We start from the raw sequence: 16002 nt of genomic DNA, 5'->3' as shown, positions 1-16002 counted from the left end.
TTGCTTCAAGAAATTTTTTTTAGTTTTCAAAATTTTCGTCTTTAATTCATAGTACAAAATATTTTTTTTCTGTATACATATTTTGTAAATAAATAAAATAAGAGAAAAAATTAATAACATATATAGAAGCAACAAGTAACAAAAGTAATAAATTTACGCGCGCAAAGTGAGACAATAAGTTTTAAACAAAGTAATTAATTTACAATCCAGATAATAATTAAATATAATTAATAATAATAACAAATTACTTACTGAAAAGAGAACCCGATTTTGGATAATTCAATGATCCATATGCTGTAATTTGCATTTAAATATCAGTAATTTCGAGTGAGTGGAATACTATTCAACACGTTATACTTGAGCTTTGATATCCTTGACTTGTACTCTCTCTGATAAAGGAAGTGTCGGGGGATAGACAACGCGCAAGTCCTCCTACACCCCAACGAATATGTTTTCTGTCTTATAGAATAAAAAAAAATAAAAAAAAAAAATAACCGAGAGGGAGTCACGCACGAAATTGATTTTATATAAAAAAAAAAATATATACATATATGTATTAGAAACAAAACTAATGTTACGATAACTCCCACTATTTTTATTTGTCACGCACAAAGTATACTGTCATTATTCTATAAATATAATTTAATTATATATATATCGCTTTATACATATTTATTATTTAATCAAATTATTTGTTAATTATATTTAATAGGACTTTGATTTTTTTTCAGATAAATTGATAAAGTTTTGATTAAATAAAAAAATTTTTGCTAATTTAGTTTTATTAAAATTAATATTTTAATTTTTTATTAATTATTGATACAGAAAAAAATTAATGACAATATATATATATATATTAGGGATGTATAAATAAATTATCATCTGATTCTTATTTGAAAAACGAATCGAATAATTAAAATTTTGAATAATTCCAAAAATTTGATTTGTAAATTTTTGAAAAAATTAAAAATATGAAATTACTCAGCATTTTTTTGATATTTCTCAGGGGAAAAAATTAAGATTTGATTAAATCATCTAGGATCTGATAATTTCAATTTTTTTTCAGTAGATCTTGAAAAATTACTTTTAGAATAAAATTTTGAATTTTCAGTTTAAAAAATTGGGTTTTTTTAAAATAATCTTCTGAATGTACTCATGGTATAAAATTAAAAAATTTTTTATACCAAATTACTCATTACAATAACAAATAAGTAAATTCAATAAATCTCTAATTTATCATTGATATTTTATTTAAAAAATTTAACAAAAATTGACAGCCAAATTCAAAAAATGTTTTACACCATTACCACCCTTACGAGTAATTAAAATTAATTATCCAATCCTATGTTGATAATAAAACAATTTTTCAAATATTTAAATTCCAATAAAAAATTAAAAAACCCGCGCGAATTTTAAATTTAACTTTAACAAAATTCAAATCTCCCGCCAATTATAACTTCCAACAAACTCCACAGATTGGTTAAAAAAAATTATCTGACAGCTAAAAATAGACCAATTAAACACAACAATGCACTTAGTTCAACATTATCTTAATTATTAACACAAATAAACACACATTCATAAAATCTAAAAAAAAAAATCTCAGTGTGTTGTGGCAGAGTGTTGAGGTTCAGTTGATTTGTTACTAATTAAGGTTAGAATTTTGTTAACTTGACACTACACCATCAAAATGATAAATTACCTGTCAAAAATGTTTAAATTAAATAAATTATCCACCAGTACAATAATCATTTTTACAATTATTTATTTTAATCCTATAAAAGTAATATTCGCTGAAGAATTTCCTCATGACATAGAAAAATCTTATCAAGCAACCACAGAGGTAATTTTTTTTTTTTAATAATTATCATTACATTAATTAATAAATAATACATTTTTTTTTTTAACAGGACCCTAGTAATCTGGATCCTAAAATAACAAGTCCAGGTAATTTAGGATTTATCCATGCATTCATAGCATCACTTTCGGTGATAATTGTATCAGAACTTGGTGACAAGACATTTTTTATAGCTGCTATTATGGCTATGAGGCATCCAAGGCTAACAGTTTTCACTGGTGCAATAGCAGCTCTTGCTCTTATGACCATTCTGTCAGGTAATTTATTATAATTATTAAAATTACTAGAAACAAAAAACACAATAAAAAATAATATTAGAAACCTCATTGACTCAATAAATTACAAGGAAACAGTAATTATTTAAAACAACAAAAAACGAACTAGTTATTAAATTAAAATTCTTGCGGGTGAAAAAAATTTCCCGGTTAATTTAAAAAAAAATTACGCGATGGAATTTTGACAGCTAAGGATTTGAAATTTATATGACCCGGAAGTTACCAGATAATTTTTAAATTTGTTTTTACAAAATTAATTACAAAAAAAAAAAAAAAAAAAAAAAAAAATAACTAAAAATATGAACATGTAGAAAATTGAAAAAACTTTAAGTGTAATTTTCTGGAATTTTTTTGAATTTATGATTTTTAAAAAAATCTAAAAATTATTCGGTGGACTTCAGTATCATGAAATTTCTGGAAGGGAAAGTTACAAAATACGCGACAGTAAATAAACGTCTTCTTTTTTTAAAAAATGAAGGGAAAGTTTGATAAATTAAACTGTATATAAAAATTTTTAAATTCAAATCTGAGCGGGTTTTTAAAATTTTCCAATTGATTTAAATATAGACTGTGCGTCAAGTAAAAATTTCTTATCAAACTTTACAGCAGATTAGATTTTTTAACCTACCGGTCGTGATTTTTAAAAAAATAAAAAACTTATAAATTTTCACTGCAGATTATTCTTGATAAATAATTAATCAAGATATCAATGAAAGTAGATTTAGATAAGAGTTTTATTATTTTAAATTAAAATCTGATCACTAAGCAATCAAGTATTCTATAAAAACATTCAAAAATTTTTTTTTCTACTCATATTTTTTTAGTCATAATTCGCATTAATTAATTCGTTAATTCGCACTTATTAAATTATTTAAATAATAATAATTATTAAAGCAGTTGTACAGATAAGAATACAGAAAAGTGCGATCGCGCGAGGATAATTAGAACCGTCAAAATAAACTTCAATGACTGGTGCAATAATCAGCAATAAATCTTACGTATTGACGCCATTAAAAAAATATATATACATATAAAATAATATAACACCTCGAATAATAAAAATGATGACTACACTTGAGTACACTAGGTAATTAATTAATTAATTTGATTTAAATTTATAGTAATATTCGGATATGCAGCGACAATAATACCACGTGCGTACACATATTACATATCGACGGCATTGTTCGCATTATTTGGGTTGAAAATGTTGAAGGATGGTTACTATATGGCACCGACAGAAGGGCAAGAAGAGTTAGAAGAAGTTCAGCTGGACTTGAGAAAGCGGGAGGACGAGGTGACTTTTAAATTAAAATTTCAAGTCAAAGAAAAAAAGATTAAAGTCTTAGTAAACTTTCTCTCAGTTATCGTTAATTCATACTGATAACGCAGTTGTTATCGAATTAATCATAAAGACAATTTACATAGACAGTCTTGATAAATATACAAATATTTACATATATATATTTATGTCTATCAGTAATAATGTGTCTGGTGTTATTTTAGTATGAAAAAGAAGAAATTGTGACGACAATCCAAGACCCAGAGACGGGTGTAATAAAAAAAAGTAAAGCTAATCCGTGGATGCTGATTTCCCGGATATTTTTGCAAGCGTTTTCGTTAACGTTCTTAGCTGAATGGGGAGATAGATCTCAACTTACGACAATCATTCTTGCCGCGCGAGAGGTAATTATTTTCAAATAAACAAAAACAAATTTTGTGTAATTTTAGTCAATTAAAAAATTTAATTCGTCCTTGTTAACTTTTAAATTTAAATGTTTAACAATTTTTTTTTACGGTAATTGCGCATATTTTCTAATTTTAACTAGAGGTCATTATAATTTTTATTTTTTTTATTGACTCATTGCTGCAATCATTAAAAAAATATTTACCGTCTCAGAGAATTATTTTAAAATTACAAGTAAATTTTTAAAATTATAAACTTAAAATATTGTTTTGTCTTTACTTGTTTCAATTAATAATTGGTCATAATAATTTTTAGTAATTAAGGGACATCAGTGACTATTAAATAATTTACATGCTCGTTAGTTTTTAATTTTACGTTTCGCGAGTTGATTAATGACAAGAAATTAAACAAAACGAGTTTAGATTAATGAGAAGTTAACGGGAGCCAAAGGCAAGCGCTGTCGAAAAATTCTAAATTCTATTTTTTTCTTATTTTAAGGGCATTCTTAGACAATGCCCCCCCCCCCCTATAAATTTTTGAAACTAGTTAAAAAAAGCTAAAGAATTTAAAAATTATAATTCGAATTAAATTAAATTTTACCAAAAAAAATTTCCAACCCCATGATTATTAATTAAACGAATAAAATATTTAGGATGTCTATGGTGTTATCGTGGGTGGTGTTCTTGGACACTCACTATGTACTGGATTAGCTGTTTTAGGCGGTCGAATGATTGCCCAGAAAATATCCGTCCGAACTGGTAAATTATACAATTATATACATTTACAAAACTGATTACACTGTAAAAAAAGCAGCGGAGTAAATACGGATTGAATTTATTTATTTAATCCCCTCGGAGTAAATTTTACCACGAGTTTAAGTTAATATTGAAACTCTGTCAAAGTATAATTTATTCCTAGAAAAATTTTCATTTAAATGAAAGTGTTACAATTCTACTCACAAAATCTCTACTCAAGGGAAGAAGCTACAAATCTACTCACTCATAACTTTATTCAACCTCAACTCTACTCAGTTATATCTTTACTCAGCTTCAATTAAAGTCAGCTACAAGTTGTGAGTGAGTAGAGCTGTAGCTACTTCCCTTGAGTAGAGATATGAGTAAAATTGTAACACTGTCTCCTTATTTACTCCGTAAGCGGAGTAATTTTTTTTAAATTCCGGAACTCTGAGTTATGAAGTGAATAGGAATTGAATTAAAATCCGCAATCACTCCCAATTTTTTACAGTGTATCATATTTATCTCATTGTAAACATATATATATGTCAAATAATTATTTACTCTTTCAGTAACAATAATCGGCGGAATAGTCTTCCTTATTTTTGCACTGACTGCGCTCTTTGTAAGTCCGACAGAGAGCACGTGAAATCAATAAAGATCTTTAACTAAATAAAATAATAAATAACTTTTTAAAAATAACGTACATTAACTGAAAAATTGTGAATATCAAATATTATGTAATATAAAAAAAAATTACTATTTTACAGTAGGAAGTAGAATTAATTAAAATTGATATTAAGTATTGCTACTAGAATTTAAATCAAATTATTTTTTTTAAAAAACTACAGAGATTTTAAAATCTTTTATTGTTTATATTAAAGAAAAATTATTACTATTACTTTGTAGGGCATCTTCACTTACTGATACTGCGAGTGTGTTGTAATAACATTCGAGTACCTGATAAATAAATCATCAAACTATTGTTTGTATTGTTAAATAATAAAGACGCTAATTATTTAAAATGAGTGAACTATTTTGTTAATTAGTGTCTTTATATTTGTAAATAATAAACAGTATTTTTTTTAATTGATATTGATTTAAAATATAATTTTCTTTTTTTTTTTTTTTAATTGTGATAAACAAATTTTTTTTTTTTTAAATAAACGATAATATTTTTATAAATGTAATTAAATAATTATCTTCATAAGTAAATCATTTATAAAATTTTTAAATAAAATTTTGCGTACTCTTTTAATTTTATAAAAAATTTTAAAATTTTTTCCCGGGTACTGTAAATTATTATTTATAAAATAATCAAAATTTGAATTAAGTTTTTTTAATTAATTTTATAATTGACACTTAATTTTTATTTAATAAAAAAATAAAAAAATGGAAAATAAGGGAATAAAAACAAAAAAATAAATTATTTAGTCCATGAGAAATGAAATTTATGTATTTAATTGAATAAAAGAGTGTACATTGAGATTTTTTCAAATAGTGTTCATTTTTTTTGTTCTATGCGTAATAAGAGTAATTATAATTATAATAATTACATACAAGTAAACGTAATAATAATTAAATGTGTAATTAATAAACTCTAAAGTATATAATTAATTTAGAAACATTAAACAGGCAACTGTACATAATAGCGGGAAATTTAAATAATTAAAAAAAGTGATTAAAATAAAAGACAACTAGATCATAAAAAAATATCAGTCTAAAAAATATGGACCGCGTATTTGTTATAATTTTAAACTCTATACTAATTAATCATAAATACATTTAATATATATAGTAACATAAATATCTTTAATCATTTGTCGTTTGTTTTTAAATTTATAATAATAATGTAGGTCATTAATTAATAGCCCAATCAGTAATAACTATTTTACTTACGACGACTATACACAACTATAAATTGTTTAATGATATCATATATTACTTATCATAATTATTATGTAAAGAGAGCTTATTATGTACATAGTCTGTTTATTCATTCATTCGGCTCATTTATCAATTATTGGAACTAAAGTTAATAAATAATCTCATTAATTTTTTCTTCAATTCAGATCATGTACCAGACATTTAATGTTTGAAAAAATTAATCCTTTGTTCTTCAATTTGGGGATATTAATTTTAAATGTCGCGTTACTAATTCAAAAAACATTCAAATTTTTACCCGCCTTCTTGACTTCAAGAAACTTCCTAGTACAAATTTTTTTGGAGACTTTTTTTGAAGCTCAATTAAAAAATTTTTGAATTCATAATTGAAGTCATGCGCCTTTTAGCTTTCAAAATTTTTCAAAAATTTTTAGCTATAAAATTAATCTACCAAATTATTGGCAATGAAAAAAATATGTGTTTTTCTGAATTAAAGTTTCCTAAAACCAAAAAGATGAATAAATTTTTTTTTTGAATTTGTAATGCAATATTTAAATTTTCTAATTATTTTTCAGTTTTTGAATCAATTAATTTTTTTAATTATTCAATTTAAATTTTAATATTTTATTTTGAACTCATTAATTACAAAAATTTTTTTAATAATCTAGTAATTTAAATTCTAATTATTGAATTAAATTCAAATAATTCAAATTAATGAGTTCGCATTTCAAATATTAAATTTGAAAAAAATCAAAACTTCCAATTCAAAAACTGACTAATAAGTAAAATTATTTTATTAAAATATTAACCTTAAATTCAATACGAATTATTATCATACCTCTAATTATTATCATACCCCTAATTATTGTAATAAAATTTAATTATTTGGTCCGTAATTGAACCGTCAGTTTATAATTTTTTTTTTTTACTTAATCTAATTTCATTAAATCTCCTTTACTTCATATACTAAATTTATCTTAAACAATCGAGTACAAAACACTGGGATATTAAATTCTTTTTTTTTTTTTTTGTTTTTCAAAAATATATGTCATAAAAAAAAATTTATAAACTGCATCAATATAAATAAACAAAAGGATTACATTTTAAACACTAAATTCCATTAAAAAAAAATCATGCTCACGATCTCAAGCCCAGACTATGTACACAATAAAATTAATCAACGATTACTTAAATAAATATACGAATGAATTCACGTGGGTCTGGATCCATTGCCACGGTACTGAGCCTCCAGAGCTCTCAATCTTTCTAACCGCTGAGCAGGATCCATTGAAATTCTCTCCTCCGCAGAACTGATAGCTCTCGCCGTCTCATCAGCAGGATCATCACCATGACTATAAATAATTTGATTCTTGCGCTCAAGATCGATACTTTTTAGACCCTGTTCAATAAAATTTTGGAAGAACTGATGTGACTTAACTAAGAAAGGCTGGATGTCAGCCTCGGGGTGTTGCTGCTTGAAGTCATACAACTGCGCAAGACCTTCCTGGGTGTGTTGCTTAGATCCTATTTTTCGAAAAATTTCCGTCAGCTGCGTGTGCATTTCTTTCGACAAATGTTTCTGTTTGGTGATCGTACTGCTACCAGAATTAATGTTATTTGAATTTGAATTAATCATTTCAATTAAGCGGTTCAAGTATGACCGTAGTTCTGATTCATGGATATTATTTATCATCGTCAGGTGGTTTAGAATAGAACTGCCTTTTATTTTCGTCATACTGTGCAGTACCGTCTTTACAGTACGAACCGGCATATCCGAGTGACGAGTTTTCCACCACGATGACGGATAATCTTTGAAGAACTGATGTACGGTGAGTAAAATAGTGTCATAGTCAAGTTCTGTTGACCAATTTGAAATGGTCTTAACGATTTTCCACAGACATTTCATCACCAGTTCCTCATACTTTGGCATAACTGATGACTCGGCGCACTCTTGGAGTAATTTTATCAGCACACAAATAAGTGTCGTGTGATTTGAATAGTCAATCATCTTAACAATTATTACATTAACAACCCGCATGTACATGTCAGTATCTTTTACATTTTCAAATTTATTTTCTGCAAGGAGCATCAGCATAAGATAAATTATTTCCTTCAAATGACCAGTTGTTACATTTCTTCCGAGTACTTTTGACTCATAAAATGCCAACAATACCATAAATGTTGCGCGGTATACTTTTGTCACTTCGTTATTGTCAGCAGTAAGCGGATACTTTTGAAGAAATTTAAGCTGTATGTTTATGGAGTTTATAAATTTGTCTTCCTTTGATTGGATGAGTGACAGCTGAGATGATTTCATTATTTCTTCCATGGTGTTCATTGCCTCGAGCGCGGTGTTGAGTCGCGGACTTGCCATCAACAAAATAGTGCAGTCCAAGTTGTCATTTTTTGCTGACACTGGTGAGGTAACCGGAGACACGCGAACTGATGGTTTGATAATTCCTAATTTTGAAGACAGAGATGGCGAGTATTTTTTCGCCAGCCGGTCGATATTCTGCGGAGACGTTATCGAGTCATTGGAGTCCCAATTTATTTCAGTAAGAACGGGAACGCTCCAAGATGCCGGGTATTGTTCCTCTAATTGCCGTAAAAATTCCATGTCCAGACCAAAGGGCCCAGAGGTTTTGGGACGAACTGGTGACTGGGGTGGAGACAACGCGTACCTGTAATTAAACATTTTATTTACTTATTTTTTTTTTTAATTAGCGGCACTAGTTTTTATTAAAAATTTACTGAGTAATTTTTGGTGATTAATTTTTTATTTTGCTCAGTAATTTTTATTTTTCAAACTAGTGGTTTAAGACACACAATTTAAATGACATCACAATGACTGCTAACATGCTGACTGATAGAGAAATTAAACCCGCTGACAGACATGAGAAATTTAATTAAGATTTATTTCGATCTATTTAAAGTAACTGGAGTTCTATTTAAAAATATTTTAGATTTAATCGACAGATGCATTCATTTTATCACTAAACTGTTCGGCTGTTCATGCTCATTCTTTAGAAATTTTAGCGCGGGTTTTAAATATTAATATTGAGACTTTTTTTTTAAATTAAAATCCAATAAATTTGAATTTAATTTTAAAATAAATTTTTTAATTTCAATTTTTCAAATTTTTTTATTTAAAAAAGTTACATTGAAATAAAGCCTCAATATTTTTATTTAAAAACCGCGCGAAATTCAAAGTATTAAACTCGAAAAATTTCAAAATTCTACTGAAAAAATTTTTCAATCCTGACTTCTGGAGATCTCAAAATTTTCATCTAAATTAAAAAAATTTTTTTTAGCGCCACTCGAATACAAATTTTGAACCGATTTTCTTTTTGAATATGACGAATTAAAATATGTAAATTTTTTAATTACTTAATAACAGCAATTACTCAAAATTATAAATAAAAAAATAAAATTTGTCAAGACAAACAAAAAAAAATGATTTTTAAAATGAAGACATTCACCCATCACCATAAACCACAAAAAAAATTCTTAAATAATATCACGAACGTTTTTTCAGTTTTATTATTAACAACATTGTTGTGAGAATTATTTTCCTGATCATCATAAAATTTATCTGATGATTTACTGATCTTGTTATTGTCATTAATCGGAACTTTATCGTGTCTTTTGTTGATAGTTGTTGGTATAATAAGTGTCCTGTAAATTATTTGGTCGTCGTGGTATGTAAATAAAATGATAATTAATTTTTCAAAAATAATATAAAAAAAAAAAAAATAATAATAATAATAATAACAACAATAAAAAAAAAACTTACCGGTCATTAAAGTCTTCAGCAACTTCCTCAGGCTCCTCATCCTTTTCCTCATTGACATCCGGCTCGATGTCCTCGTTGCTCGTAGCGGCGGCCATCGGCATCGTGGACATTCTGACCTCAGAAGCCGGTTTGCTCGGTCGATTTTTATTCGCCCTCTTGATCCTTTCTTCCAACAACGACTGGTCTTTCTCAGATATGTGTCCAATTAATTTATTAATGCGGTCGCCCTCGAGATAGTACGCCTGGACAATGCAATTCAACGCGGCATTACGTACCGAGTTATCACGATCCGCGATTTGCTTTGCGATTTCTCTCAAAGCGGCCGCCGGTGTCGGTTGACACACAGTGACTCCATAGTTTTCTATGAGCGATCCCAACTGATCTAGACACTCGGTACGTTGTCTTGCGTTCTTGGACTTTAGTCCTTCCATCACGTAAGAAAATAATTTGCTAACTGGGTAAACTAGAGCGATCCGTTTGAATAACGCACGCACACTATTTCTGACAGAGTCTTTGGGATCACCGATTTTTAGAATTAGGTAGGGTAGAAACGACGCGGCTTCATTCTCCAGCATGTGATATTGTCCTTCAATAAGAATATTAAAAACTGACTGAAGAAAATCAAGACCTTTGAGTAAAACTGAAGGATTCGTATCAAAGAAACGTAACGTCAGCCACTTGAGAATTAAATCCAAATTAGAAACCAGCGCTTTGCTGTTGTCTTGAACATTTTCTGAAAGTGATTCAATAGCCTTCAAGTGGTACCGGAAGTCTGTGTGAAACATATTGGCAATAAGTGATTTGTTGACACCAGCCGTGCTCATCAATTCTTTCAACAACTCAACGAACTCTTCACGCGGAGTCGTGAAGTTCCACTTGAGTACTTTGAGTTTTTGTTCATCGATCACTCGCTGATGCTTCAAATTATTGACAGCGAGCAGCGGACTTGTGTCGACGTCATCGTCCTTCTTTCTGGCACTAGCGGGTTTGGCAGAAGCACTTTTGGGTTTGACAACCGCCTTGCTGGCTTTGGCAGCTCCACCACTCTTGACAGTCTTCACTTGCTCCTGTGCCGGCTTCTTTGTAGGCAGCGGCTTCATCGGCAAGCTCGGCCGAGTCTTTTCCAACGCAACCATCACCACATTCTTCGATCCAGGCTTCAGTTTTTCCGTCTGCCGGACCATTCCCTCGTATGTCAGATGCATCATAAATCCCAGAATCGCTTCCTGTGCATTTTTACGGACGTCTGAATTACGGTCCTCTAAATTACTGTACAAGTGTGGCAAGCAAAGCATGAGTTCTTCTTTGGGAACCTGTTTTACTGGAATGGGTGGCAATTTTTGCGATAACCAGTTCCATAATTCAATGCGCAGAGTCGGTGATCCGGCTTTCAGAGCATCAGCAATCATTTCACCGTCAAAAAATTCTTTGTATCCGCACTGATCGCCCCAGGTGTTGATGCACGAGATAGCCGCGCTTCTGATCCAGTTTTTCGAGTCACCTAGACAGTGAACGAACCCAGGAAAGAGTGTGCGCACATGTTGCTTGATAGGTGGACCCATCGCAGTGGCCAGAGATTCGCATATTCCCAGTGCGGTTTGAGAAATTTTAGTATTGCTGTCAATCAACCGCGGCGACAATGCACGAGGTAATTCGCCAATTGAACCCTTGATAAATCTAGCCTCTGCAATTATTGTTTGGACTTTAACAAGACCTTCATTGCGTACTTTCCAATTTTTATCACCCAGTTCAGCAAGCAGTGCTTCTGTTATTTGATTGCTGATGTCCACACGCGGTATCAAGTCATTTATCTCAACAGTCTCACCACCAACGTCATTGTCTTCATCATCCTCATCCATATCATCAGAAACTTTTTTACTTTCACGTGATTTGGGGCCACGTACCGGCTCTGGTGGTCTCTCTCCCTCGTGTTTGTCGCATTCCTGTTCGATTTGTTGCTTCAATGCAGACTTTTCGTTTTCAAAAAACATCAAAAGCGGCTTCCCGACGTATAAATACAAAGTGCCAATTAGTGTTATCGCTGCAGTACGCACGCCTGGATTTGTTGCAGCGACAGCTTTCTTCACGCTATCAATCAGCCCTTTGACATTCAAAGTGCAGCCGAATTCCAACAGAGCGTTTGATAACCAGAGCAGTGACTCTTGCTGTACTTTAGGACTCTTTTGATTGAATGCAAAAGTAATAACTTCAGTGGCCACGTGCTCAAATGACGTCGCTTCAGCGATAGCCAGGAGAGTTTCAGCAGCAATCGATCCGTTCTTGGAGTCTCCCAATTTCTCAGCGATGTCCATGATACAATAGCTAGCAGCCGTGACAGAAAATGTATAATTTTCTGCAAGCATTTTAACAATCTCGAGTCTTTGCTTCAATACTTGGAAGTTTGTGTCTTTTAAACCGGGTTTCTTGGCCAGTATGCGAACGATAACCTGGCACGGAACATCACCGCCCATTTGTTTAATCGTATCATTGAGTTGCTCGACCGCCGCGAGACGTGATTTCCAGTTGGCATCAACCAGCCCCGACAGTATGTCTCCAGATAAACATTCACCGGCAATGTCATCCACTGATTCAGCGCTCAGATCTTTTTCAATTTGAATTTTTGGTGGCGCGGTTGTTTTTTTAGCTGCTGCAGCTGCTGGTTTTTTTACTCCAGGTTTCTTATTGTTGCTGGTACTGCTAGCCGCTGGTTTTTTATTACTTTTAGCCGGTGGCTTTGATTCAACTTTAGCTAGTGCAGTCGTAGGACGATCAGCTTTACGTGGCGCAACAACTTTTACAAGTATCACAGCTTTCTCAGCACACTCTTGGATCTTAGCCATCTTCAGCGGATCAAGGTCTGTTAGAAAAGGCATCATAGCTTTCTCTCCAACCAGTTTCATTGCGGTACCAAGTGCTTCTGCTGAGTTATCTCTTACTGTTGGATCCGGTTCATTCAAAGTCTTTAGCAAGGCTCCAATATAGGCTTTAAGAAGTTTTTTATTTAAAGTTGCTGGTAGTGTGTTTGCAAAACAACGGGATAAGAATCCCGCTGTTTCGGCTTTCACTGACGGATTTTTATTATCCAACGCTGCTAGAACGTCTTCAAGAATAACGTCAACGGTAATACTCTGGAACACTGCGTCTGCTGCTTCTCGCAGTACAGCAACGACATTTGGCTTTTTTTCACGAAATTTTTCCAGCAAAACTGGCAAACATGCGGTAGCGTACGGATGGAAACGCTTTTTAAGTCCATTAGCAAGTCCTGTCATACATTTACCAGCTACTGTAACAACAACAACATTAGCATCTTTAGCAATAACTTTTTTTAAAACCCGTATGACATCACCGTAATCCCCGCTCTCAAGTTTAGGATTTTTACTCAAAGTTTCCAGGGTCTCAAGAGCTTCCTTACGTTCCTGCCACTTCTTGGCCTCGACTTTATCAAAGAAATCTTTTGGTAATTTAGACAAAATATCAACTGGATCAATGAGCTCATAAGGATCAATATCATCAGCAGCTTCTTCTTCATTCTCCTCGTCATCGTCAGCATCATCACCTTCAGCGGCAGCCGATTCGGCAACGACGTTCTTGGGTTTTTGGGAGCGTAAATACCGAGTAGGATGCGGTTTAGCTCCATCCAACTTTGCGAATTCAACTTCCAGCTCTGACATCTGGACAGGCTTCAAAGTGTTGAGCTGCTGTTTTATCGGGGCACCAATCCAACGGTAAATTTCAATTACCATCAGTTTACCTTCCTCGCGAACTATTTTGTCGCGGTCCTCAAGGAATCCGGGCATTTTTTTAATCAAAGGTTTTATATTTATTACTTTAGAACCGTACTCACGTAATGACAGCGTCAGAGTATTGATACAACCGGCAACAATCTTTGGGTTTTTTGCCTCAGTACCTTTCAAAAGCTCTTCTTGAACTGTTTCGTGCTTCTCAATCTCTATGTACATCAAAGTTATCTGTACCGCCAGGTCTTTTGTTTTTGCTTTTGGTGCTGCAATACATTTATTGACAATTCCACTCATCACTTCACCCACAGTCCTAAAAAATAAAAAAAATCATCAATAATCAAAATTCTATTATTAAACTTTTTAATTTAAATTCGATTAATTATTTAATCATTGACTCAGATTTTTGTACCATTTTTTTATATCACTGAGACTCAATGCGGCAAATATTCATCCGCTACGCAAACTTATTGATTGTAATTATTTAAAAATTTAAAAGAAATTACCGTTAAAATCTTATTAGTTCACTAATTCTCAAATTGGTTTTTTTTTTTTACTCACTACGAAAAAAAAAAAAACTTTCAAAATTGCACCTATATTTCTTAAAATTTTCTACATGTCCATATTTTTAGTTTTTTTTTTTTTTTTTTTGTCATTTAATTGTTGAAAAAAAAAAATCCAAAAATTGTTAACTTCAGAATCGTATTTATTTTCCCAATTAAGTTTTACTTATCACGTTAACTTGCATCATCTTTTTAGTCACCAGATTAATAAACCAATAAATTAAAAAAAAAAAAAGTAAAATAGTGAACTTACTTTCCAGCACACGCAGCATTTTCAATAAATGTCAGCGCAGCCTCAAGTCCTTTTTCCTGAGCAGCAACATTACTGTCTACCACAAATTTTTTAATTAGTCCTAAGAATTTGTTCCACTCCGGGGATTTTTCATCGTCAATGCACCCGAATTTTTTCGTACACTCATCATACCCATGAACTCTCGCTTTCCAGGACTAAGCAAAAAATAATTATTGGCAAATAAATAATTAGACCAGTCAACCACTCGATAAATAAATAATTAATTAATTACCTTGTGCACACATCTGTCCTCAACAGGCAATTTTGTAAACTCAGTTTCTTCTTCCATTATTTTATTGTTCCTATAAAAAAAAATATAAATTAAATTCTATTTATTTAACATGAGTGTAAATGTAGCAGACATGCAACAATTTTCTTATTACATATAAAAAAAATTTTTAAAAATGCATATACTGAGTTTTGAATTTTCTAGACATTTATGTTTTTTATTTTTATTTTATGAACATTTTAATTTATTATTTAAAAATTTTAAAAATTGTCAGATGTCCGCTAACTTTCCTACCATTTATTTTACAGCAAATAAATATTTATATTTTTTTAAAAAGGAAAATTATGTCATGATATTTATAAATAAATTAATTAATGATAACATCCTACGTTATATATTTTACAAGGAGAGCGTATTGACCATATATGACTATGAATGAATCAGTTTTCCTTTTTTTTTCACTAAATGTCTCATCTTATGTCGGCTAACCCAACAAATAAAAAATATAAATAATAAATAAAATAAAAAATAATTAATATTTATTTTTGAAAACTGGTGTAAAAAAAAAGTGAACTATTTGTTGATGATGCTGATGGATGATGCCAAAAGTACGTTGGAAAATGATTTTAAAAATCAGTGAGTTGATGATAAAAAAATATGACTTACCCTTAGGAACAGTAGTCAAAGTTGCTAATTAATTATTTAAATGATTGAGTAATTAATTATTAAGTGTTTTAGTTAATTAAAAGTGTTAATAATTATTTATAATAATACTGTTATTAATTTATTTGCGTTACAACATACTGCGGAGAAGGTTTAAGATATCAGTCGGCGGCCATTAATGCTCGAGAGCTTCGGTTGCTTCAGTGTTCGCTGTGAATATGGTCTCGATTTTCAAATAGTCGACTCGTACCACACTATTTTGCCTCGTTTTTTTTTTTATTACTGTT

General features: G+C 30.6%; 2 protein-coding genes across 3 annotated transcripts; one reads left to right on the top strand and one right to left on the bottom strand.

Moving 5' to 3' along the window:
- Positions 1 to 1582: 1582 nt before the first annotated feature.
- LOC103580306 (transmembrane protein 165) lies at positions 1583 to 5646 on the top strand. Its single transcript, XM_008562013.2, has 6 exons — positions 1583 to 1843; positions 1911 to 2115; positions 3255 to 3430; positions 3640 to 3819; positions 4473 to 4578; positions 5127 to 5646. The coding sequence occupies exons 1-6, from the start codon at positions 1691 to 1693 to the stop codon at positions 5201 to 5203; spliced, it is 897 nt and encodes a 298-aa protein (XP_008560235.1). The 5' UTR covers positions 1583 to 1690; the 3' UTR covers positions 5204 to 5646.
- A 380-nt stretch (positions 5647 to 6026) lies between these two features.
- LOC103580305 (protein mini spindles) lies at positions 6027 to 15936 on the bottom strand. Of its 2 annotated transcripts, XM_014439846.2 has the most exons (6): positions 15719 to 15936; positions 15056 to 15125; positions 14785 to 14978; positions 10232 to 14281; positions 9964 to 10113; positions 6027 to 9119 (listed from the first exon to the last, which is right to left on the bottom strand). In XM_014439846.2, exons 2-6 carry the CDS (start codon positions 15110 to 15112, stop codon positions 7649 to 7651), a joined length of 5922 nt encoding a protein of 1973 aa, XP_014295332.1. In that variant the 5' UTR covers positions 15113 to 15125; positions 15719 to 15936; the 3' UTR covers positions 6027 to 7648. The 2 variants fall into 2 exon arrangements, with proteins under 2 accessions (XP_014295332.1, XP_014295333.1); XM_014439847.2 differs by lacking the exon at positions 9964 to 10113.
- Between the last annotated feature and the right edge of the window lie 66 nt (positions 15937 to 16002).

This window comes from Microplitis demolitor, chromosome 10, assembly GCF_026212275.2.
Source record: "Microplitis demolitor isolate Queensland-Clemson2020A chromosome 10, iyMicDemo2.1a, whole genome shotgun sequence".
Classification (NCBI taxonomy): Eukaryota; Metazoa; Arthropoda; class Insecta; order Hymenoptera; family Braconidae; genus Microplitis; species Microplitis demolitor.
Note: the sequence above shows the minus strand (reverse complement) of the source record. Positions and strands in the feature narration are given on the sequence as shown.